The sequence below is a fragment of the Zalophus californianus genome, chromosome 3, assembly GCF_009762305.2.
Source record: "Zalophus californianus isolate mZalCal1 chromosome 3, mZalCal1.pri.v2, whole genome shotgun sequence".
NCBI classification, from domain to species: domain Eukaryota; kingdom Metazoa; phylum Chordata; class Mammalia; order Carnivora; family Otariidae; genus Zalophus; species Zalophus californianus.
Genome location: NC_045597.1, coordinates 66221034 through 66246612, shown reverse-complemented (window position 1 = coordinate 66246612; position 25579 = coordinate 66221034). Strand labels below are relative to the sequence as shown.

The window sequence follows — 25579 nt, the reverse complement described above, 5'->3', positions numbered from 1 at the left end:
ACAGAGGACTGGCTGAGAGACACCAGCTAGAATTCTTCCAAAGTGACCCTGCCACTGGCATCTTGGGCCCAGCTTCCTTTGCAAACTGCTAGAGAAGAGATAGTGAAGCAAGAGAATTAACATCACTCTAAATAATTCAAACAAGAGTCCTGCTGCTGGCTTCAAATCAAAGATGAGAAATTATATAATTAGCTGCAACAGATTTAAAAGACTATATAAAATATGCTAATGCTCTCACCATGTTAAGGCCAAACTGCAGAAACGATGCCATCTATTAACTAGCCTATAGGATCAGTCCAAATAAAGAGAAACATCCTAAGGGTATTTCAAAAAATCATGATATCTCTGAATTTGATAGACTTCTTGAGCTGCAAAATGGGTTAAGAAAAAGCTTAGCGCCATTCTAAAATGTATTTTAAGTTGCACATAGCCACATTCAACACATTTTTTTTATTAAAAGTACATTAATTTTTTATCATTAAGTCAAAAATAATTTTTTGCATGTTTTTTGCTGTTGATGTTGTTTGGATAGCTCTCAGCGTTCTGTTGTATTTGCCGGCAGTTCAGTTTATGTACGTGGGCTTTAATCGTATGTGTGCAGAGAACAAAGCAGATACCATAGCATGTATGACCACACAGGAACCTCAAGCTATGCAGCCCTATTCTGAGTTAGTGTCTTCCACGCTAGAAACCTAAAGAATGGTATGCTTGACCTAAACTTGCAGTTTCTTTATGAAGCTAGGTATCTGGAGCTAGGAGGGAGAGCTGCATAAAATAATAGTCTCTTAGCCAGAGGGGAAGAACTATTTGCAAATCTAGTCTTAATGTCAGGGAACCTCAAGAGTCTTATTCTATTCAAAAGTACACCACCACATGCTTGAAGTCTGAGCCTTCCTCTTTGGGTTGCTACACGGACCTCATACAGTTTTTTCCAATCTGATTTTATTAAGTGCTACTGCCTACTGTGGACAGCCTCTTACCGTGAGTTAGTTGCTGGTGGTGAAATTTTTTATCATAAATTGGCATCTCCCATATTCACTAACACTGTTCAGATAAATATTTGTAAGTAGTTCAAAATAAACATCTAAAATCTGTTCCACTTTAACCAAGAGATGAGGGTTTCTAAGCACCCAAGTAATAATAATACCACATCGTAACATTTTGTCTGTTACGTTACAGCTTCGCAATGTGATTTTCACCCACATCATCTCATTGAATCCTCATGGCAACTTGTTCTGACTGGTACTACTTTTGTCTCCATTTTTTCCAATGGACACTGACTCTGAGAGGGTAAGTACTTTGTTCAGGATCACTCAGGTGATAAGGGCAGGACCCTCCTTCTCCAAGGTGCTCTTCTGAGGATGCTTTTTTTAGGCCGAGGCTGATGCACTAAGTGAGGCAAGCTCACACAATGGAACAAATCCAGGACTGGATATCAGCAACCTGGCTCCGAGCCTCCCTGAGCTCTAACACTAGCATGCTGCTTGACTTAGGCCAGTCAACTTAATTCCCCTCAGTTTCCTCACATAGGAAATGGAGGAACTGAACAAGACACTCCCAAAGGTTCTTTCAACTCTAACCATTAGGAATTTTACTGAGCAAAAGTAATCCAGTTCCCAAATGATCTGTCTGAAGGGAATGTATAGCATGTGAAGTACAAAGTCCACTCAACAAGAAGATGAAAGGGATTTTTGCACTATGCACATTTTTAGATGATTCATGTGACAAGTCCCTCTCAATTAGCACGTTTCACCAAGAGCGGACTGTCCACACAGTTATTAAAACATTTCTATGACCCTTATACAGAAATCTACTTTTGAGATGGGAGTGTCCAATGAGAGGGGTCGGTCTGCCCCTTCTGGGTTGGAAGCTAGTCGTTTTGCCTTTCTCTGCAAAGATCCAAACTCTTTGATAAGTTCATTGCTTTTGTTACTCTCTGCTTGTTTTCTCCTCATAATAAGTGGTTGGTACGGTTATCATTACATAATTAGCATGAATGTTTTCTGAGATCTTGACAGGGTCCACGTTGTATAAAAAATGTGTCTGGGATCGAGTCCTGCGTTGGGCTCCCTGCTTAGCCCAAGAATCTGCTTCTCCCTCTCCCTCTGCCCCTCCCTCTGCTCATTCTCCTCTCTCTCTCTCTCTCTCTCTCAAATAAAGAAATAAAATCTTAAAAAAATAATTTTAAAAATGTGTCTGGTTTCTTCCTGTATTCCTGGGAAGGAGCTTCTAAACCCTTGGAATTTCCCAAGTGATGGGAATGTCCATGTTATTCATGGCAGGTCCCTTGAATCACATTTGAGTTTAAGCTATAAAGATGACCCAAGGTAGGCGTTGGTCATACCAAACCAAGCAACCATGTGATGGGGGGCTGGTCCTCATTAGATCCTTTACAATAAAATCCCTTACAATAATCATAATGTAAACTAATATTTAGTAAACTAAATAATCATAATGTAAACTAATCTTCTGACTTCTACCGTTATTCTTAAAATAATTCTGTTGAAAGGCTATCAAATATGAAATGAACACAAAAAAAGGTATTAAGATACAAGTTTAGCTAAGTTGACACAAAGGTTGAGGCAAACCTATAAAAGAAGAAATTTTGTGTCCTCCGAAGCTAACAAACTCAAAAGCCTTATAAACCTCACTTCTCAATATCAGGGAGAACTGGTCATATCAGTGAGATGTCCCAGCTGTCATATCAGTGGGACGCCCCAGAAGCAAACAAAAGGCATTCCGTGAATCAGTTGGCCCACGTGTACCTTAATAGCTAAACTACATGTCGAGCTTGATTTTGTCTTTGATCAGGACAGTGCCAGTTTTCACCCTGACCTCCTTACAATGGTTTGCCTTTACTCACTTCCCTCCCCTGAGCTTACAGGTGTGGCTTCTTTCAATTCCATCCCTGGCACTTCTTGACAAGGACGCTGCTTTTCTTTGGCTTTGTTCTGATTATTTGGTTAAGATTCATATGAATTTAGACAAATTCTTATTCAGATCGGTTTTAGGGCTCCAAGAAAATTTGGACTCATGATTTCACAGTGATTCTTCCTATTGAAACATGAAGATAAGTCACCTGCATGATCATTTTTTTTACTAAAATCTTTATCCATTTGTTTCTTTTCCAGACCTATCATGAAAGAATATCTAGTTTTAGGCAGCAGAGAGTCATAAACATCAGTATCTTATTATATTTCAGTTACTCAGAACATTTACAATAATGAAAATCTAGAGAGACAACCTATATCCACACACATATCAAATTATTACTCAAGTTTGGAACTAGATTTTAGAATTACTTTCATATCAAGTCTTTTTCCACAATAACGTTCACTTCATCTGCTTTTCCCAAGTAGATAATTTAGCTTTCCAGAACTTCTTTGTTTAAACCCCAGGAATGCCTGACACACAGTAGGCTCTTCACATGGGCTTGCTATGGGGAATTGAATTGGCAGATTTCAAACCGGCACAAAAATCTCAGTGCATGGGGCCCATGGATGCACATTAGGAGGAAAGTCCTATCTGTACTCTCCTGTTCTGGGGGGGGGGGGGAGCGTGCAGGTCAGTGCAGGGGACAAAAGAACCTGTTGTCCTCTATGGGACTGCTACCTGGTGCAGGAAGAGAATGGCCCAGCCAAAACTGGCCATTGGGCCTGAGGCTGCCCTGCCATTGTTGTCCCTGAGGACACACAGAGAGGTTATTATAGCTTTTCATTTCTTTCCTTCTTGCCTGAGAGCTTTCGGGCAGCAATGCTACTGGTCTTTAGCTAGCAAGGTCCCTAGCAGCGTAACTTAGTTGGGAAGAGCAAGGACCTGGAAATCAGAGAAACTGGATTTCAACTCTGTCCTCCACTGTTATTTGTCCTCAGGCAGAATTTGGATGCTTAAGGCCCTTTAGCGGCCGGAATTAATGACTAAAATTAATAAGGTGCTCTCTGGCATGAATACAATTAAAGTACTGGATGGAGGTTCAGCTATGCATTTAAACAAGTAGAACCTGGCTTGACATCACATTAGAAAGCCCCAGAGAGTTCAGCTGACTGCAAGCTAACCATGAGCCCGCATTGCTTGGCTGGTGCTTACAGAAGGCATAATCACATTTCTGCTGCATTTGAACAAGTTCGATGCCTCTATTAAATAAGTTTATATTCTCTATGCTATCGGAAGCCTTCAAGGAGTACTGCATTCAGTTCTGGGTTTATTTTGAAGAGGGTGTTGCTGACCGGAAAGTATTCAGAGAAAAGTAATCAGGAGAGTAGGGTGGTCTCAAGAGCACCAGTTGAAGGAACTTTCCTAACAAATCTGGAAAAATCAGCTCTGGGCAAATGTCGAGCCTCAGTCCTCAAGCGTCTACAAGGTTGACAGGTGGAGTAGATCCCTTCTGCATCCACTGACTCAGCTAACATCTCTTGGGCTTTTACTAGATTCAGAGCACTGTGATAGGTACTGTGGGATACAGAGATTAACGATACAGAGGACCAGCTTCAAGGCACTAACAATTAAGTACGAGGAAAGCAGAGAGTCTGGGATCTCCAGTGTTCATCCCAACCCTGTTACCCACTGGGTATGTGATCTTAAGCAGTTTCTTAACTCGTCTTAACTTGGTGTTCTTTATTTATAAAGCAACACCGCAGAGTTTTTCTGAGGATTAAATGAGATAACTGTCTGTAAAAAAAAAAACGAGAAATCAGTAATTTTTGGAGACCAACAAGATGGGGGAAGGCAACTTTTGAACTGAACTTCAAAGGGCAAAAGGGAGTTTGCTGGGTGGTGATGGGAAAAAGGAAGAAGAGCATTCCAGGTTGATGGGACAGTATGAACAGACGGAGATACCAAAAATAAATGGTTTTGGGAGACCTGCAAATAATACTGTGGCTGGAGGGCAGAAGAGGAATAAAGCAGTGGTAAGTCTGGAAGGATACAAAGCTGAATTACGACTGTCCTAGAATGACATGCCAAGGAGTCTCTGGGCGGTGGAGAGCTATTCAGGTGAGTATAGGAGAATGACCCTGTGTACAAAGGTGTGGAACAATTAACAACTGAAGCCAGGAAAGCAAGTTAAAGCATCACTGTAAGAGTCTAAGCAAGAGATTATGAGTAACTGACTTAAAGCAGGCAACTAAATGTGGGATATGAGGAGTAAAGGTGAGGGGGTAAAGGTGAGGTAAAAGACACCTCCATGTGTTGCAACGTTGGTGTTAAGGAGAGGGCTGATGCCATGAACGAATACAGGAAACATAGAAGGAGTTGGATAAAATCGACTCAGGAGATGATGAGTTCACTTGTGGGATATGCTGAACTTCAAGCGGCTGTGGAATAACCCATAAGAAAATTCATACTAGCAAGCTGGAAAGATGGTTCTGGAGCCCCTGAGAGGAGTCAGGGTTAGAGATGGAGATCTGAGAGGAGGTGTACTTAGAACGTAAGGGTGCACTGTCAAACATAAACAAACTTGGGTTTGAACTCTGCCTTCAACACTAACTAGCTGTGTGGCCTTGGACAAATTATTTATCATCAAAGCTTTAATTTCCTTAATTGTAAAATTGGGAAAATTATACATACTTCAAAGACTTTGCTTATTGCATACCATCTGGTTGCCATTTGTCACCATCACTGTCTACCATAACCATCATTGCTGAAACCATTAAGGTAGATGAACTTGGCTAAGAATTAAAAGTAATTAAGTAGAAAAAAGGGTTGAGGAATGAATCTTCAGGAACGATTATTAAGGGATACATGGCAGAACAAAACTGAAAGGAGCTCAGGAGCAGTCATGAAGGGAGGCAGAAGACCAGAACAGCAAACCCCATGAAGGACAAGAGAGAATTTCAAGGAGGGAAGCCTCAAAAGTGTCAAATGCCACAAAGAAGTTGGGAAGGAAAAAGAGAAAAAAAGAGCATCGGATATAGTGATTTGAAGGTTATCCTTGTTTATGGAACTATTATCTATGTGGTAGGAGTGGAAGGCAGTCACCAATGTCACAGGATTCAAAATGGAATTTTCGTCCAGACTGCAAGGGGATGTGTATCAGATACCAAAGTAAATTGCAAGGTAGATCACCTTCTAGAAATTTCAAAGTAGATCTGAACAAATTACGTGCCTTAGTTTTCTTACCCATTTCAAAAGTATAAAAGGCATAACATTATCAGAGAGAAAAGGGATTTGTGAGAAGGCCTTCTTCAGAGAGTTGTGCTATGAATTCCCTCCTTCCAAAAGAGGGGAGATACTTCTCTTCCTCTCAGTTAGGGCTTCACTGGGAGATCTGAAGAGACGGGTCAGTGTCATCTGCAGATGGAGGGGAATAACACACTGGTGGTTGAGTGTTTGGCTTTCACTGGAGAACCATTGGCAGCAGAGTAAAGGAGGCTTGGCTGCATGGGGTAGCCTGTTGTCGGGAGAAAGGACATGTGAGTGTGTTGATGGATCTGAGGGTGTGAGTTGACATGGAGCTAATTTAAATTCTTCCCAAGAGGATCATCTGAGGTCAACAGGGAGAGCTTTGGGAAACAAGGACTAACAGAGAAACACCCAAAACTGGAAGAAACTGAACTGACCACATCAAAGAAGAAGAGTGGAATGTTCCCAGTGACGGTCCCTGAAGAACCCATAAAAACACCCAAAAGAGAAGTTGGCTTAATATAACATCTGCAGGCCCAGACAGCCTGAAGCCGTCTTACAACAGTGCTGTCATGTAGGGACTCCCCACCTCCCCTTTCTCATCCCCCCCTTTCTCTCCACCCTTCTCTATTCCAACCCTGAAAGGATCAAAAACAACAGGGAGGAGGTAAGTGAAAAAGGAGAACCCTACCTTTTTCCTTCAGAGAAGGGACTCACTACATTGGGCCCTGCGTGGGTACGAAAAAAAGAATTCCAATTTTGAATGACTATTGCCTGGGGCTAGATATTTTCTTTTCTGGATTGAGATGGTGATTTGTAGCTAGAAGAGTCCATAATACTTTTTACTACCTTAGGAGGGAAGAGAAAAGTCTTGAGATCTGTGCCTGAGTGTCATACAGTGGCAAAAGAAGAACTTCTACCACTACATAACTTTAAAAGGCTAGTGGAAGACAATTTTTTAATGAAAAAAAGATTGCCCATAATTCTCGTGTTTTCAATGTACTGATTACCCAAGGGTATAAAAAGTGAGTCAGGATGAAGACGTGGAGGCCTCGAGGACAGTAGTTTTGCTTTCTTTTTCTTTTTCTTTCTTTCTTTTTTTTTTTTTTTTAGTAATTTTGCCTTTTAAAGCTGTTTGGCACAGAAAGGGCACAATGGTTTGATTAGATGATAGAGATGACTGAAGGCCCTTTGAGGAGAGGATAAATTTAATTGTGACTGCAGGTTGAGAAGAGACAGTGAAGATAGGGTAAAATAACAAATTCCCAAGAAGAATAAGAAAGGAACACTGATAGACAAGGTCACAAAGAAGAGAGAAGCCAAAATCAAGAACATTGCATTTGCCTTTAGAAAGAACAAGAGGCTCTTCTTCCTATGAAGAAGGAGGCTTCTTCCTATGAAACATGAGAGGGGGAGGGAGGAATACACAGAGATATTTTGGTTCAGGAGGAAAGGCAAATAATATAGTTCACAATCACAAAGTCATTGATCAATGACTTTGATCAACCTGGTGGTCTACGACACCAGCTCATCTTCTGCAAATGAAGGCAATGGGCTGTATTTCTTACCCCATAGGGCAGAATCAGGACCTCTGTGTACAAGCTAGAGAGAGATTAATAGGGGCCCAAGATAAGAAAGAACTTATAAAAAAAATCAGCACTGGTGGACAGTGGGATTGGCCTTCTTACACAGTTGTAAGCTGCAAGACAGAGGGTTCTAGCTGGGGATGGATGAGCAGCTGTCGCAATGCTGTGTGGGAGATTTCTGCACTGGGCAGGGCAGTGGGCTGATGGCCTCCAAGACTCCTACTGTGTAGCACTCATTGCCCAATGTTATATGTGTAGGGTATTTCCACGTCAACAGTTCAGGTGTCATTGTGACTGAATACAAAAAAAAAAAAAAAGAAGCCCGTACGGAACAGAAGAGAAAGTGTAAAGGAAAAGACTGCATGTGTTATATAATGTCTTGATTTCCTAAGTAGAAAATCATCTATTTGTAGCAAAGGAACTAGCTTGTACTGGGGTTAGAGCTTGTCTCCAAAGGATAATACTCTATAGGTCTCCGTAGCTTGGCAACTATGAAATTTGGAAATATCACTATGTTCTGGGGAACTTTATGTTTATACATGAACTGAAGTGTAGCTATGGTGGAGAAAGTCTCAGAACCCCTCTAGCTTTACCACTGCTAAGAGGTGAATGGGAACTTGCTGACGAGCAAAGCAGGTTACCAATGTGCTCTCTGGAACTCAAAACAAACAAAAACCTTAAAGCCCTCTACTTTAAGCATCGCGCTGTATTCTATAAATCAACGCAGTCAAGATTATACCAGATTTTCTGCACGACAATGAAATGCCACAGAAACTTGGCAATTATTCAACAAGACAGCCATCGGGTTTTTTTTTTAAATAAGAACTATACATTCCTAGAATTAACATTTATTGAAACAGTAAGATATTCCAGCATGAAGTACTACACATCTCAAAGAAATCTTCCCGCAGATTCAATTTAAACTGGTCTTTAATCTGATTAAAATTTAACTCTATAAAGAGAAGTCAGTCCATTGTGACCCCGTTAGTCATTTCCCACAATTTTTTTCCAAAGGAAGAAAATACACTACAGCAATGAGCACCAAGTAATATTTAGAGTCAAAGTTCAGTACCAGAGATCCTTTAGACATACGCAGTATTAAAAGTCACATGATGGGTCCTATTTCATGTAAGTGTCAAGGCTGACAGTTATTTGTGTCTACCATACTCCCTGGCACATGCTAAGTTAGCTTAGCCTATTGAATAAACGAATGGATACATGAAAGAACAAATGAATTTTGTTAGCAGTAGCTCAAAACCCACTGTGTGAGGAGGCCTGGTCTCTATCCAGACTCTGAGCATTTTCCTGGTGTTCACAATGACCTTGTGGTTTCCCAGCATCACCAGCCCTGGGACAGGGCGGCGGGCCATCGAAAATCCCTTTGACCTAAATCCATGTGGACATACAGGCTGGGACCCCTGAACGTGGTCCATTTGAAAAGTCTGACTGGTTCTAAATGTGGCTGGTTTAATCTTCCAGAGATTCCCTCCGGAGAAGAGTGAGTATTTTCAAATGTCCCTAATTCCCTCTTACCTCCACCACAGGAATAAAAGTTGAAGGTGGGAAGAAAGCCATGGACAAGTGCTTTTTCGTTCTAAAGAGCACCCAAACCAAATCTTGGTGACATCTGCCTCCAATTAAGCCCTGCAAATGAACCTATGTGGCTGAGTCCAGTTGCAGTTCGGCTAGGAGGGATATTTCAGCTGAGGTGTCATTCACTAACATCATTCACTAAGTAATAAGGAACACAGTTTTGAATGTGCTTTGACATTTATTATCTCATTTGAGGTCCATTACAACCCAGGAAAAAAAAAGATGTTTCACAGAATAGGAAGCAGGCTTGGAGACACAAAGACCACACAGCAAGTCGGACACGGAGCTTGCACTACACCTGCCTTCTAACCCTAACCCCATACTGTTTCTACTATTCTAGGTTCTAACCCCATTTTCTTACCACCCAGAGTTGAGAAAAACACTCAGGGATCATTGCTTGGTAAATGGTGCCTAATGCAACTTCGGTCTCATCTCACTCAGGACATGGGTCCCTGGAACGTGGTCATGATGGAGTATTTCTAGAAATGTTTACCAAATGGATTCTGGGAACCCAACACCAGGGGCTCCGTAAGAAAAGCCAAGGAAATGTTCCTACTAGAATCACATACCCAGGAAAAACACTGCACTCCAGACAGGCGTGCCTCATGCAGGGAGAAGCTGGATTGGCATTCCCCAGAAATAGGACATTATGCACACATGTGCATGCACACACATGGACACACACACACATGGTATCCCGAAAGCCTTGGGGCACTTTTAAACTTTCATGACTTCGAAAGTATGAATGCTACCAACTTACAAAAAGCCCAATTATTTAAGTTTTGTCTATTCTTCTACACTATACTTCCTAGGCTTCTACAGTAATTCTGTGAATTTTGAAGAACATTTTTCATTTTAACTTTTTTCCTCCAGTCAACATTTGCCATGTTCAATCAGAGAGGCTGAAAGGTTTTATCACATATGACATGCTTACAATCCAGACAGCAAATAAGCCACATCTCACAAGAAGCCTTCCGTCAACTAAAATGTTCACATGTTCTACTGTTAAAACTCCATTACTCCTGACTAAGCTGGTAAAACCGGATTTCTTAAAACAAACAAACAAACAAACAAACAAAACTAAAGCACTACTTTTTGTTAATACCAATTCAATTTTATCCTCGTGGATACAGTTCATTCTGCTAAAATCCTTGCGGATCCTTGTTTTCCTACCAGATAATTTCATCCGCACACCAACCGTGTTCTCAAATGGGCATTTCTAGCCACACTAAACTACACGGAATCGAAGGAAGAACCCTACTGGCATGACTCCCAGCGCACAAACACTCCCTCCCTTCGGGGACCTCATGGGCCAATTCTAATAGCGATCTCCTCCAACACAGTGCCATCAATCTATACCTCAGTGCCTCTTGGACAGGACAGTTCTATCAAGTAAAAACACAACCACCTATGTCCTTCAGACATTCTATTTTTTATCTTATTCAGAAGTATTTCAAGAGAGGTTCTGTCAAACACGCTGCTGACCAATGCATTGCTCATACCATCTCAGGGCACTCTTCCGACCCATCCGGTGAGGGACCCAACCTATGAAAGGCCAACAGAGGGGACAGTCTCGTCACAGCAATCTTGTCTATTCATTCTACTGATTAATACAAAGCCATCACTGCTCAAATCGAAAGACAGGTCAAAACAAACAAATAAAAATGGGTTTACTTGTAACCCAAGCTCAAATAAAATCCAGACAACCTCAAACATCTTTTTGTGGGTTGAACTGTGTCCCACAGAAGATATACTGAACTCCTAACCCTGGTACCTGTGAATGTGACCTCATTTGGAAATAGGGTCTTTGCGGATGTAACCACGTTAAAATGGAGTCATACTGGGTTAGGGTGGACCTTAATCCAATAACTGGTGTCCTTATAAGAACAGGGAAATTTGGACACATAGAGAAGAAGGCCTCGTGAGGTTGGAGGCAGAGACTGGAGTAATGGCGCAGTACTCGCCAAGGGATTCCAAGGACTGCCAACAACCCCCAGGAACTAGGATTATAGCCTAGAAGGATTCTGACCCAGAGCCTTCAGAGGGAGCCCAGATTTTCCCTATACCTTGAGTTTGGACTTTTGGCCTCCAGAACTATTAGAGAATCGATTTCTGTTGTCGGAAGCCACCCAATTCATGGTGCTTTCTTACAGCAGCCTTAGGAAATTCATACAACACCTATGCAAAAATGTGTAAGTTTGAAGTAATGCCTATTAACATCAGAATCAAGAGCACTCAGGAATTGGTAAAAAGAGAGAGTGAGAGATACACTTAGATTCCTGAGCATGTGGCGGGCCCAGCAGGGGTGAGGTACATGGGTGAATAAACTGGCCAAGCAAGTTTGGGGGTGTTGGCTTGAGGCTGGGGGGCAGACGGTGATATTCTGTGACAGGCTCATCACCAAGGAGTTAACTGTCCCCCCGACCCCCCAGCCAGGTGCAAGGTGGGCATTTCTCAACAAAATCCTGTCACTTTTTAATGGCAACAAAAATCACAAATTCGTCAGTTTATCATCAATATATAAGCAAAACTATGTCAAGCTTCCTGTCTCCAAGTTGGCATTTTCCTTGCCTATGCTTCATCCTTCTAAATGAGACAGCAGCAGCCCATGCAGGGGAAGGAGCTGTTGGCCTGTCTGTCTCTATATATAGTGCTGTATCCACCATTTTTCGAAGGTGCTAAGACTCCACTGATTGATGACGATATTGCTAAAATGAGTTACATTTTAAGATGGAAAAAGGAAGACTTTTTTTTTTTTTTTTGGTTTTTCTTCTCATGTGAAAATTTAGGGGAGGAAGAATGCTCCCTCACAGTTTCTAATATTGATCTGGCTCTAATGTAGCCCATGAAATATAAGTCAGTAATGGCAGAATTCCTCATTGGAAAGACCTCATGAGCGGTCTCCAGGAGCTTTCCCAGCAGTAATTAGGGGGATGTATTATTGCTAATCCTGAGCACACTGGGAGCTGGGTTAATTTTGAAAGATAAAATAAAAGTGCTGCCTTGTGGCAAAAGGCCTCTTCTTGATGCCATTAAATCAAGCACAGCCCTGCTTGAGTATTAATTCTGAAGATGTCTGAACCCCCCGCTGATACTCCTTTTAGGAAGCTACTATGGAACAGGCCAAATGAAGCCTCAATGTGCAAATACCATTTAGCAAGTACAGATAAGCTGGGATAAATCATCTCAGAGCACTTAAAAAAAGATTCAAATTTTAATACATTAGCACTAGAACAAGCTGTACAAGCAACAGGGAAATTGCAGTTGTCAATGTGTGAATTTAGTCTCAGAGTAAGTTCATCCAAGGAAGTAAAATCTCAATTTAGATTCTTTTTCTACCCCCTTCCCCCAATCCACGTGTTTCTCTCAGGATGGGGGAGGACACTGTTACTCAGCAAATGGATTTCACACCAAGAAACAGTTAGGATATATTCATCAGGGGTAAGAACGTGAAGTTCTCACTTTCCCACTGGAATAGTTTGAAATGGTCTTTCCAAGTGCCAAACTGTATGTGATGGGCAAGGTGTTCTGATGCACGTGTGTGCACCATTATGCATATATGTAGATATCAATCTGTCTATCTGCCTGTATTCTTTTTAATGAGGAAAATTCTAAAGGGAAATCACAATGGATTTTCTGGTATTTTTTTCTGTTGTACTTTCCAGAAAGCCTGTCTGCCTGCTGTCACCAGGGAATAGTGTGAGAGCAGAGTGTAGGGAAGGGAAAGCCCAGCCCAGAGGTCTCACGGTGCGGGGGGGGGGGGGGGGGGGGGGGGGCGGGGGGCCGCGGGAGCTAGGTTGGGGAGAGGCCCCAAGTCTACCTGGAGGCTGGATAGAGGCATTGGCAGCCCCAGGTCAACAGTGCTGATTTGAAACTGAACTGTATTCCAGTTGGAATTTGACAGGTTGTTTTCTATCAAAGCAATCAATGAAACCTTCAGAATGCATCTGTTCTTTCAGACTATTCTATCAGAAGCAGCTATTTTCTTTAAATTGAAAGTCAGGGCAGCTTATTTTTCTCAAAATTGTGCTGTGGGTTCCCTCCTGACTCCTTTAACATTCTCTTGTTTGACACAACGGCAAGGCTGTCTCATCCTGTGGAAGGAAGGAGTGGGTTGGGAAGAGCCCTCCCTGAGGGCTCCCCGTGCCTGGTGTATTTGCATAAATCTTTGCCCCCAAAGGGCGTATCAACCAGAGATAAAGATGGAATGTATTTAGGGAGCCTGGGTGGCTCAGTTGGTTAAGCAACTGCTTTCGGCCCAGGTCATGATCCTGGAGTCCCGGGATCGAGTCCCACATCAGGCTCCCTGCTCGGCGGGGAGTCTGCTTCTCCCTCTGACCCTCTTCCCTCTCGTGCTCTCTATCTCTCATTCTCTCTCTCTCAAATAAATAAATAAAATCTTTAAAAAAAATAAAATAAAATAAAGATGGAATGTATTTAGAGAAAACTGATTTAGAAAGAAAGAGATACCTTCCAGTTAGGTTCTTTGAACCAAAATAACTTAAATCTCTTCACATGACACTTCTGTCAGATTATCTATCTATCTAACATATTATATCATATATGTACTTTCATTGGGCATTTGCAATTTTCACAATCGGGGGCAATCTCTTATTCTTATCCCTCCCCACACACCCAAAGTCATTTCTAAATGATGAAATAATCATACTAGGTTTAAATGCATAGAGACGATATGCATCCATATGTATTAATGGAGGCCCTGTATGTGAACATGCATCAGCAGTGGGCGAGTGGGACCCCGACATCACATCACTTATCCTAACCTGTCAGTGCGCAAGTATTTTCCATCCCCTTAGTCAAAAGCTCACTGATTTGTTTCTGCATGCGTTTAAGCAGAAAATTCATTACCACTTCAAAAAGCATTTCCAACTATCTAGTGTCTGCATTGTCCATAAATATGTGATATTCCTCTAATTAAATTAGAAGTAATATGATTAAGGAGCGGTCTCTTCTGTCAGTGCAATAATCTTTCCTGGGATGCTGTTAAGATTCTGAAATGACTTATAGCATCAGAAAAAAAGTCTTTCTTCAAGTCACAACCTTTCATATTCATTTTGGGAGACACGTCTTTCCCTCTTAATCAACAGTCTCTTCTTCATCTATTACAAACAATCACATTTCAATTCGAATTGAAGGACACTACCCTCCTCCTTTGTGGTCCCTCACAGATGCTAATGACATACAAATTCTGTAGGAATGCCGGGCCACTCTCCCTCCCAGTTAGGAACCACAGGAGGCTCCTGAAAGCTCCACCTAGAAACACACTCAATAATTTTATGATTACAAATCTCTCAACTACATGTGTTGGCAAAACAGAGAGAATTAAAAATGTAGAAATCTGCATCATGGTTTTCTATAAAACATCAATTTAGTTATTAAGTGGTTATAAATTAACCATTAGTAATTTACTCTTCTGAATGATTTAACCTTTCCAATTATCGTTTCATCTGTTTTCTATATAAAAGAAAATCAAAGAAATTCGAGATATGGAAAAGACATGCTGGGTGAGGATCTGAAACTGATTTGGTAGCTTTGGGGTTGACATAATCTTGGCCTGGTGCGGCTCATTTTGGAAAGCTGCCTCAAATTTTCCTTGGTTTTGAACTTTTTTTTTTTCCTTACCACTTTCATCTAGCAAGAAATCATCCTGGTAACGGAACTTCTCCGGTCCACATGCAATAAAAATGTCATCGTCACCAAAAAAGTCCTGAAGGCACATCACCTACAAGAGAAAAGCATGGCACTCAGCAAGGGGTCAGCAGAACAGCAATTACAACATTGCATCCCCGCAAGTAGACATCTGCATAAAGCCACTTCCCACATCTAATGGACTCAACAGGACAACGTCTCCGAGGAATTTCAAAAGAAGCTTTCCAGCATCTGTTACTAGTAAGAAACATGTTACATTTCAGTTGTGCAGGAAGACGGATAAGGAAAATAGAACCAGTAAACTGTCACACTTACTACTTGACCTATCAAGAGGCAAGAGCCCTTGATTTTCATAATAGAGTGGATGTGGCGACACGTGGGAAAGGAACACCCCTTTATTCATTTGAACATAATATTCCTCAACAGCAATAAATGTGTATGATTTTAGCAACAAATATACTATACACGCGGTGATCACTCTTACTTGGGGTAACTACTGAAGAAAATTATCTGTATCATAATATAAATATAATGATCTCCTTTAGACCCATTCTACCTCTGGTTGAAACAAAAGAAGAAGTCCTCGTAAAAGGAATAATAGAATAAGTATTTCTGAGATTCAGATACAGAGACTGGGCAACTGTATGCTCACCACTCAAGTTATGCTAAACTTAAAAACTCCTGTGCTACCTAGCTTCTTGTAGTTATGCAAAAGGAAAGTCTTATAACCACCTTGGGATATTTATTCAACTCATCCTCCAATAAGAACTTGGAGGAATAAGAGAGCTAAATGTCGTTTTTCAAGGACATGTGGTCAAAAGGAATAATTTCCAGCATACTGCTCTGTCATTGGATATGTGGTGTAATATTTTGTTCACAACATGTATGATGTCAACAGAAGGCACTGGGAACACTGCTGATTTCTATCTAGTTTCAATTTCCTTTGCTTGAAGCACATCATGAAGCAGCCAACTGAAGGCACCCATTCAGAGCTCTATGAAATAGACTTTCTAATAGAATTTTCCCTTGGATATCTGAGGCCCACAGACAACGCCCCCTGGAGTGGCAGATCCTTTTGGCCTGGGTTTACTATTAGATCCTCCCTCATTTGTTTGCAGTCATCTGCAGGGCGTCTCTGGGGTTCTGCTCTATGTCAATGCTTGGTAGCACTGTCCTGACACATCAAAGGTACTGTAAGACTTAACAGTAGTAATTTGGGAGAACACAGCATTACTTAGAGGCCCCAAATACAGTGATGTGTAGCCTTCAGATAGTTTTTCCAAATAAGCTCTCATTTCCAAATAATCGCTTGGCTGAAATTTTAAGAATGACATTTTTAGAATACTTTGATAATAAACATTAAGTGTAAGTGAGGTACATCCATGACATGTTTCGGAAAAGCTTGAAAATATAGGTGATTTAAGACAGACATTGTAGTGATCAAGGAAAATGGACTAAAAATCCTTAAGAGTGGTGTCAGAATCTCCGGTCTTCTGCTTGGGATAAAAACAGGCCCTTTGTGGGCGCCTGGGTGGCTCAGACGGTTAAGTGGCTGCCTTCGGCTCAGGTCATGATCCCAGCGTCCTGGGATCGAGCCCCACATCGGGCTCCATGCTCAGTGGGGACCCTGCTTTTCCCTCTCCTGCTCCCCCTGCTTGTGCTCTCTTTCTCTCTCTCTTTCTCTGTCAAATAAATAAATAAAATCTTTAAAACAAAACAAAATAAAAAAACAGGCCCTTTGCATTCGGAACCCACTCCATTTCACTCCTCCCTTTCTGTCTGATCCCAACTGTGACCCTGTCCATCTTTATCTTCATGACAACCACCCCACCCAGCCTTCATGATCAGCGGTTGATGTCATCCCAACCAACCCCATACAGGCCATTTTCATCTTACACGTGTAAGTCTTTATTGAGCCTACTATATGCCAATTAGCATGGAGCATATACACACAAAAATGAGTAAAACATGGTCTCTCCCTCAGGCAAAAATGTGAACCATTAACCTTAAAAGGTAGTATTTCTTAGAGTGTGAATGGTTAATATGTTTTATGTAAAAAAATAAAAGGGGGGGTTCTGTAAGCAAATAGATTTGGTAAATACTGAGTTCATCCAATATAAACAGGTTTCTTTATTTCTGGTCCTTGCAAAACCCTTCACATGCTCATGTACATCACAACTCCAAAGAGGAGAGAGGAAATACAGTATTTCCCACCCTTATTTGATTCTGGAACTCTTTTCTTCACACAGCATCATATGGACTAATGTGTGACGGGGATCCCTTGGGTTCCTCACTGACAGCCAGAGGTGAAAAGAACTCCGGGAACACACAATGGAAAGTAATGATACGCACTCTCCTGGGCAGCCACACTTCTCTGGCTGATAAACATTTATGATGGGCCCGCTCTGAGCTACACTGTGTGCCAAACATGATGACAAGTCTCGAACAAATGAAAAATACCATTTTCCAAAGGAAATTGTCCTTTCATTGCACACATTCCCAATATCTGTATTCTAGAACATCAGACTGCCGGCCAGATCACATTCCTCTATGTGTGCGTGTTTTATGCTATTACTACGCAGGCAGATAACTATCATTAAAACTACAGCACGTGATAAGCAGGCTGCCAGTTAACTAACTCCCTTCCATCATATATCCATGACCATCCTCTTAAGGCCGAGACTCAAAGAACAGAACGGCCAATGATCCAGCTTGGACAGTTTAGGTTTAATTCTGTTGGCAAGTGGGAAATGAGACATGATGAACTTTTGATGTTGTTTCCAACTCCAGGATTCCAAGAACGTAAAAGGAATGCAGCGATTGTTAAAGAAAAATAACTGTCATCGCCCAAAACACACACAAAAAAAAACAGGGAAAAGTCATGTCAGTGCCAAGCAACATATATTCATTTACCTCTCAATCTTCAGTGACTAAAATCAAAGCATTTGTTGAACTAGTAGAAACTGTAATGTCTTCTGTGCTCTCTGCTCTGGCACCATTTAGCCATTTCCCTGTTCACAACCTCCCACCGCAGAAGGTACGTATGGTCAGGAGATCAAATTCAAAGTTATAAAACTGCTCCTTGTTAGAAGCCTTGATAAAACATTTGATAGAAAAGGAGGCTTAAACACAAGGTTACAATAAAGATGGGTTTAGGATAACCTATGCACTTCAATTATCCATGCTTTCACTCTGTGTCATTGATCTGGAGGTGGCTGTAATGTATTCCATCTAACAAAAAAAGAGTAACAGAAGATGTATAACTTTCTTCTGTAAGCCAACATGCCGTGAGGATTTTCCTTGGCATTACTCTAATATCAATGGATTACCAATGTTTTGCATAAAGATCTGATTTTATACATCTATACAGTGTTATTCCTTTTTAAATTTGAGGTTCTCAAAATTCAGTGGGATCACCAGCTGAAAAAAAACAAATTCCATTTATGGATTAACATCTCTCAAACCCAGGCCTTTTCCTGTCCGCCTTCTCTTTACCCCCATTACCACAGCGGTCCAGAGCTTATCCTCTTACCTGTGCACATTGGCATTTCCCTCTGGTGGGTTTTCTTACTCCTACCTCTTTCTCTCCAATCCATCCTGTTTAATTCTGCTAATCTATTCTTTCTTTTAAACTTTCAAAATCTCTCTCCATGACTCAGAAAAACATCAATGGCTTATGATCATCAAGTTAAAGTTCATCTTCTGAGTCTGGCATTCCATCTGGTCCCAACCTACTTTTCGAGTCTACAGTAGTCACGCCATATACCTGATACTTAATAAGCATTTATCAGATGGGTGTATGGATGACTGGATGTTTGGATGGGTGGATGGGTGGATGAATGGATGGATGACTGGATGTTTGGATGGATGGATGGATGACTGGATGTTTGGATGGATGGATGGGTGGATGAATGGATGGATGACTGGATGTTTGGATGGATGGATGGATGACTGGATGTTTGGATGGATGGATGGGTGGATGAATGGATGGATGACTGGATGTCTGGATGGATGATGGATGGATGGATGACTGGATGTCTGGATGGATGATGGATGGATGGATGACTGGATGTCTGGATGGATGATGGATGGATGGATGAATGGATATAAGGACAAATGCAAGGGCTATGGTCTAACCGAAAACACGTTCCAATTTATCTGCTTTACATATTCTTCTCAGAAAAGGGCTTCTTCTTTCCTACTTGCAAGGATCTTTATATGACTTTTTTTCCCCATTTGGTACCCCCTCCTACCTAACTCTTTGCCTATTCAAATCTCTCTCATGACTCAAGGCTCAGTTGAAGATTCAAGCCTTACCTTAGCTATCCACTCCAATCCAAAGTGATTTACCCCTTCCCTGAACCCTTAGTCATCATTCAATAAATGTTTATTAAACACACATTATTTACTAGCCATTGTGCTAGGCCTTGAGAATACAACTGCCTTCATTCTTCGTCTCTTCTTTTCCAGTACATATGTGTATAGACTTATACTGCAAAGAATTCCTAACACACTGTTGTGAATTAGTAACTTAGCAGAAAGTAAACTGCATTGTTCTGTCGGTGGTTTATGTCATGGGCCTGGAGTCAGGTGGCTGAGTTGCTGTCTTTGCACTATGACCACCTCTGACTCGGGCAAGTCAGGAAATCCCAGTCAGCTATCTTGAAACACATCATATTTCTCAAGATTCTACATTTAGTCAGGGCAGAGGGAGTGGGATTCTTCATCACCACAGAGACATCTGCTCTGGCACAACTTCCCAAGAGCATACCCTGTCACCAAAGCCCAGGTTCCGAATTAACCCAACTCTGCCACTTAGATGTTCATCTCTTCGTGCCTCATTATCAAATACGTTCATCATACTGTTGCTTTAAAGATTAGATGAGTTAAGACTGTGAATCAAAGGAAAATAAGTCCTCAATCCATTTTAGTTATTTTTATTAGCTCAAATGCATTTTTACTTCCAAGTAAGTATAAGCCAAATGTATACCTAATATAAACAAATAAAAAATAAAACATAGTAGGTAGCTCCTGGGCACTATATCAACAGGCTTCCTTCCTAAGTGAATCTGGCTAAAAATACAGCATACAGGGGCCCCTTTTCACTTAGGGAATAGGAATTCTACTAGTATAATTATTTTGGTGAAAAGCATACTTTGAATTAGCATCAGAGAAATGGTGCAAGGCTGGTAGAAGTTGCTAACATAGAAGCTGGGATACGGTACATGCTTTCCATCAGGCTTCCACTGAAATGATGCTGTGACTGTCAGTAACGGGTATGGTCACCTGCCAGCACAAGTCTCGTTCTATAAACCATGTCTGAACTCAGGACCCCTTGGGATCTGTCATGACTTTTAGTTTTGTGGGTTCCAGAGATCTGTATTCCTCTGAGAAAACCATCCTCTGTCAAAATACCCTTACACTAGAAAAGAAACTGTACATGTATTATATGTAGTTCACAAAGGAGGTAATCAGTTTATGGTATACACTGCTTAATATTCTATCAATTAATTTACCATTCTTACCCAGTGCTTTGGTTATTATATGAAACTCTAATCCCAAATAAAGACATCCCATTTGTTGCATCAGAGTTTATCTCTGATGGCGCTTAGCATAGTGCCACACCCACTGTGCCTCAAAAAACATGGGTGGTTGTAATTGACAGATGTACTGGAAAAAGCCCTTTGAGAATCAGGATACCTGGGTTCTGAGCCTAGATTTGACATAAACATTGTACAAATTTGGAACAGTTCCTTAAGTTCTCTTGGTTCTCAGTTTCCACATTGATTCTAATATGTTTCACCACAGTAATTTATATGATGAAGATATAAGGATAAGACGAAAATTCTTGGTGTGATACAGCAACAGGAAGAGTTCTACAGGGGCGCCTGGGTGGCTCAGCTGGTTAAGTGTCTGACTTTGGCTCTGGTCATGACCTCAGGGTCCTGGACTAGAGCCCTGCCTTGAGCCCCAAGTTGGACTCTGTGCTCAGTGGGGAGTCTGCTTCTCTCTCTCTCTCTCTCTTTCTCCTTCCCTCTCTGCCTCTCCCCCTGCTCCTACTCTCTCTGTCTCAAAAAAATAGGTAAAATATTTAAAAGAAGAATAATTCCATATACATTATTACATGTAATCCTCAATATACATTATTGCATTGAACCCTCTCTGCTATAAAGGAGACAGACTCTATTGACAATAGTTAGATGTTATTTGTATCCTGATTGTACAGATTTAAAAAAACAACTTAGCCAGATTCAACAGAAGATGCGTAGAAATTTGAAACAATTTCAAAAGTAGGCTCTTAACTACCAAGCTACAGGAAAACAAATCTATTCCAAGCATAGAAATAGGTACCCACAGGGGCGCCTGGGAGGCTCAGTTGGTTGCGCGTCTGCCTTCGGCTTGGGTCATGATCCCAGGGTCCTGGGATCGAGCCCCATGTTGGGCTCCCTGCTCAGTGGGGACTGTGCTTCTCCCTCTTCCTCTCTTTCTGCCCCTCCACCCCCATTTGTGCTCTCCTTCACTCTCTCTCAAATAAATAAATAAGAAAAAGAAATATGTACCCTTATATTTGTGTATTATAAATTTCCATTAATAAAACCATTTTAATAATAGTTATCACATATATTGTACATTAATCGTTTCTAACACTAAAAAGTGTCTAATGCATTTTTTAAAAAGGAAGTTTGAATTATTTCTTTGATCCTAGGAAAACATATTCGGCTTTCTGACTCTTTTTATGTGAAATCTGAATTTATATCTTTCCCACTAACTTGTCATTATGCACACTTGTCCCAGGAGACTGAGCTGCTTCCAGGGAGTAAAAAGCTACTACAGACAAATATGGACTTCCCCCTCCTCTGAGCTTCCGGCTTGAGTTGCTGTACACGGACAGAGATCCAAACAAAGGCAATAAAAGCATCTGCTATTTACACATTTCCAAAGCAGGACTGTGGAATCCAGTCCCCCTCACTGGAATGAGATCTCCATGGTGACGCTGACATCACAGAGCGGGGCGAGATTTCAGCAGTCACTATATTTTCTTTACAAGAGCGCCCTCTACCAACAAAATGGAATATCGCTGCAGCCACGGCCTCAATTTTTGAAGCCACACAAGTCATTGTGTCCCCATCAGATGCCTCTCCTTGCATGAAACACTAAAATATTTTAGCATCACCTACCTAATGTATTTTAAGTGAGATTACGATCACAGAAGTAAAAGCCAAGAAATGCAGTCCATTTATTGGAATCACTGTGTACAGCCTACCCTTTCTGTTTAAATTTTCTTTTTTAAATACTTATTTATAATTTCTCATTCTTCTTGATACCAGCTAAAGGGAACAGACCGAAAGGTTCAGTTTTAAGGAGATGCTCTTTTCCAAAACGAAATGCTTATACCTGTGTTTTAAAAAATTCCATCACCTGTGCTTTAAATCACCAGAATCAATAACTTCCTTCTTTCTGCATAGTTCATAATGTGACCGTTATAATTAGTTTTCAGTTAAAACTTGGCACATGTGGGCCTCCTCAGCCTGCCAAAACCTAATTTTGATAAGGTTTCTCTTCCAATTTCATTCCACACTTGGCTTCTTTTCTCCACTCTTAGCACTGAGCGTTGTTATGCACATGATATTATAAGTAAACCATTGTGAATTTTTCTGTTCTATAATCATGTAATTCTATACATTTCCGATTCTAAAATATGTCTATAATTTGTCTTATAGCCAAATATCAGGGATGTGTCAAGTCATGTTATTGTCATTAAAAACACATTCTCCACTGGTCCTTTATCACCTTTTCATGTCTTTGATGATAAACTTATGCAGATGATCATTTATTCTACAACTGTTCTTCTAGCAAGAAATTTCTGATAAAGAAAAATCTCTTAAAGAAACTCTGGTTCTCGCCAAGAGAAAGATAAAGCCATTAAGAAAAAAATAAATTACTCAAATAATAACAGAGAGAGGAAAATAAAGATCCTCAAACTACTTTCCTCAAGTTTGAAGCTCTAAGACACTTTTTTTTTTTGCAAAAGCAAATAATACTGTTGAAATTCTGAAATGGCTAGTAGTTAACACTGAAATAATATGCTGATGCTCAAAAAATAGAAAAAAAGAAAATGTCCTCTTTCGAAATGTAAGCAATTTAATTTGCTGAGTCAATAAAAAAAAACCCAACAATTATGAAATGGAAAGTACATTCATTCCTTGATGGTGTTCTCAGCTGCTAGTCTACATGAACATGGAGCTAGGGCAGCATGTTATGGGACATACTCTGACAGAACATACTTTCCTTAGAGAAAAGGAGGCACTAAAACACTAGTTAATGTAAGGTATGTGTTGGGGTTCTTGGCATGCAAGTAAAGTCAGGACACGTGCATTACAAAGGTTGGGCTTCAAACCCCAAAAAAGAAACCCAACCCACAAAATCTGTGCCAGGCCAACACCCTCAGATATAGTTTCTCTGGATCGGGAGTTGAAAACGTTGTTAAAGCAACCAGTTGTTCTCTTGTGATGTTAACTCTTACTCAACTCAGTATATGACCAGTGAATCACTGCGCTGTGAATTTCCCTTCTGATATTTTCAAAGGAGCCTGAGGCCAGCGCCAAGACCTCCAATGTGTCACGCCCCGAAGACACTTGACTCACATCATTATATTGATTCCTCACCAGGACCCTTTGGTGAAACCTGTTTTTTAAAAAGTTTTGCAAGAAAAATCACAATCCAAAGAATGGGTATCTGGGGCTAAAAGCATAAAGATAATCATACTGTCTTTTCTATTCTTGCACACTGGTAGGCAACAAATGATAGTCCCAAAGCTATGGAAGTATGTGTCTGCCAGGAACATTTGTAAATGTTGCTTGACATTGAAGAATGGAATCGGTTGCTTTAAATATTTCTATTTCTATTTCCAATCTACTTGCCTGGCTGTATGGCTTGACATTAAAAGGGATTTTTTTAAAAATATGTTTCAGACTAGTCTTCTCAAGTAAATGATGCTTTCTAATGACAATCCCGTAAAAAGAAAATCTCCAAAATGGTTGTTACAACTATCACCATCACCACCGTGAGCATCAGCACTGCCCCCTGACCATCAGCACTTGGCCACCATCACCATCACCACCTCCATGGCAGGAGCCCTCATAAAACTTTGGAAGTTTTTTTTTTCCCTTAAATAAGCTGAGGCTAGAGACTTTTGTCTCCTGTGTGTTCAGTATTGGTCAGTGTTCTACTCATCAGATACTTAACCACTTCTAATTGAGAATAACGATCCTAGGAGTATTTAGTACAAATGCAACCTAAAATTACATTCTAAAACTACCAAGTGGAAAAAAAGTTACTTTTTTTCTTTACCCAAACTCAAATGTAGCTAATAAAAACATTTATATAGTGTCAAAAATATTACTGGAGAAAAGTACTTCTTCCAAAAATATACTTTAGAGTAAGTTGGCTTTTAAAATTGCCCATAAAAACATTCCCTGGAATTGTCCGAATAATAACACCATTTTTGCATAGTCGTATTAAGATCCAAGCACAGCTAATAAAAGGCTGAGAGAGCAAGAGATGGCAGTGGTAAGATAAAAAGTTTTGCCATCCAAACTGAAGGCTTGGTTTAAAACACTGTTTTTATAAATAAATGCTGATGGGGTTATACAACCATGAATACATACTTAGAGATATTCCTTACTCAATGGTCTTTTAGAAAATTATAGATGGTGACCAACACACTCTGGGCCAATATTTCTTCTTTGTCTTCATCTTATACCATGTATATTAGTTTCCGTAATTCTTTTTTTTATCTAAATATAAAGTTGAGTGAATAACATAGGGCTGGTTGCCATTTCCCAACAATGCATGAGCTACAAGTGTAAAATGTTAGGACTTCAGATGCCTACAGAGGCCTGTAAGGTAACATAAACAGTGAAGTGGGCCAGGCATAAGGAAACACAGTGCAAATGGGGCGATAAACGGTAATTAACATAGGCAGACGATAGGAAATTGGTGGAGAATGTAATAGACTGGAAGTTTCCTTTCACCTACATGGGATAGCAGCAGTTACTTGACATTTGTCATGCAACAAAGTAAGCCCAGGGCTGTTAGACTGATTGAGTTTTTAAGAAAAAGGGAAATCAGATCTTTATCTGAAAGTCCCTGATTTTTAAAAGTTGGCAATAAATTCATTTTTTACATTTAAAAAAATACAACACTGTGCATTCCAAATAAAACACACCTGTGTCCTGGATTCAACCCATGGGCAGGCAGTTTGCAGTCTCTGGGGGAGAATTCCACACTAAGTGGCCATTAGCCATGGTTAATGTGCTCAAGGCTGGTCTCCATGGCTGTGCCAAAATCCCAAGGAAGGCAACCACGCTTCCCAACAGACTCTGATTCCTGTAATTCCCAAAGGCAGGGTAGGACATAGTCAAGACCAAACACGTCTTGAAAATTAGAGCCTGTGAAAGACACAATACAACCTGTCTTGTGTGTGTGTTCGAGCACACTGTGGACATGTCCACATTCGCTTACACAGGTGTCCTGGGCAAAGGGTGGATTTGTCAGCTGAACTTGCTTCTTGTGTCCTTCCTCTCTCTTCGACCATCTCCCTTCCCCCT

At 40.7% G+C, this 25579-nt stretch overlaps 1 protein-coding gene across 3 annotated transcripts in view; it reads right to left on the bottom strand.

Moving 5' to 3' along the window:
• Positions 1-25579, bottom strand: part of DCLK1 (doublecortin like kinase 1) — a 340291-nt gene that overhangs the window by 147029 nt on the left and 167683 nt on the right. For all 3 annotated transcript variants that reach the window (XM_027589471.2, XM_027589467.2, XM_027589468.2), the window contains exon 4: positions 14943-15042. In XM_027589471.2, the coding sequence (XP_027445272.1) occupies positions 14943-15042 (100 nt within the window). The remainder of the gene's footprint in view (positions 1-14942; positions 15043-25579) is intronic.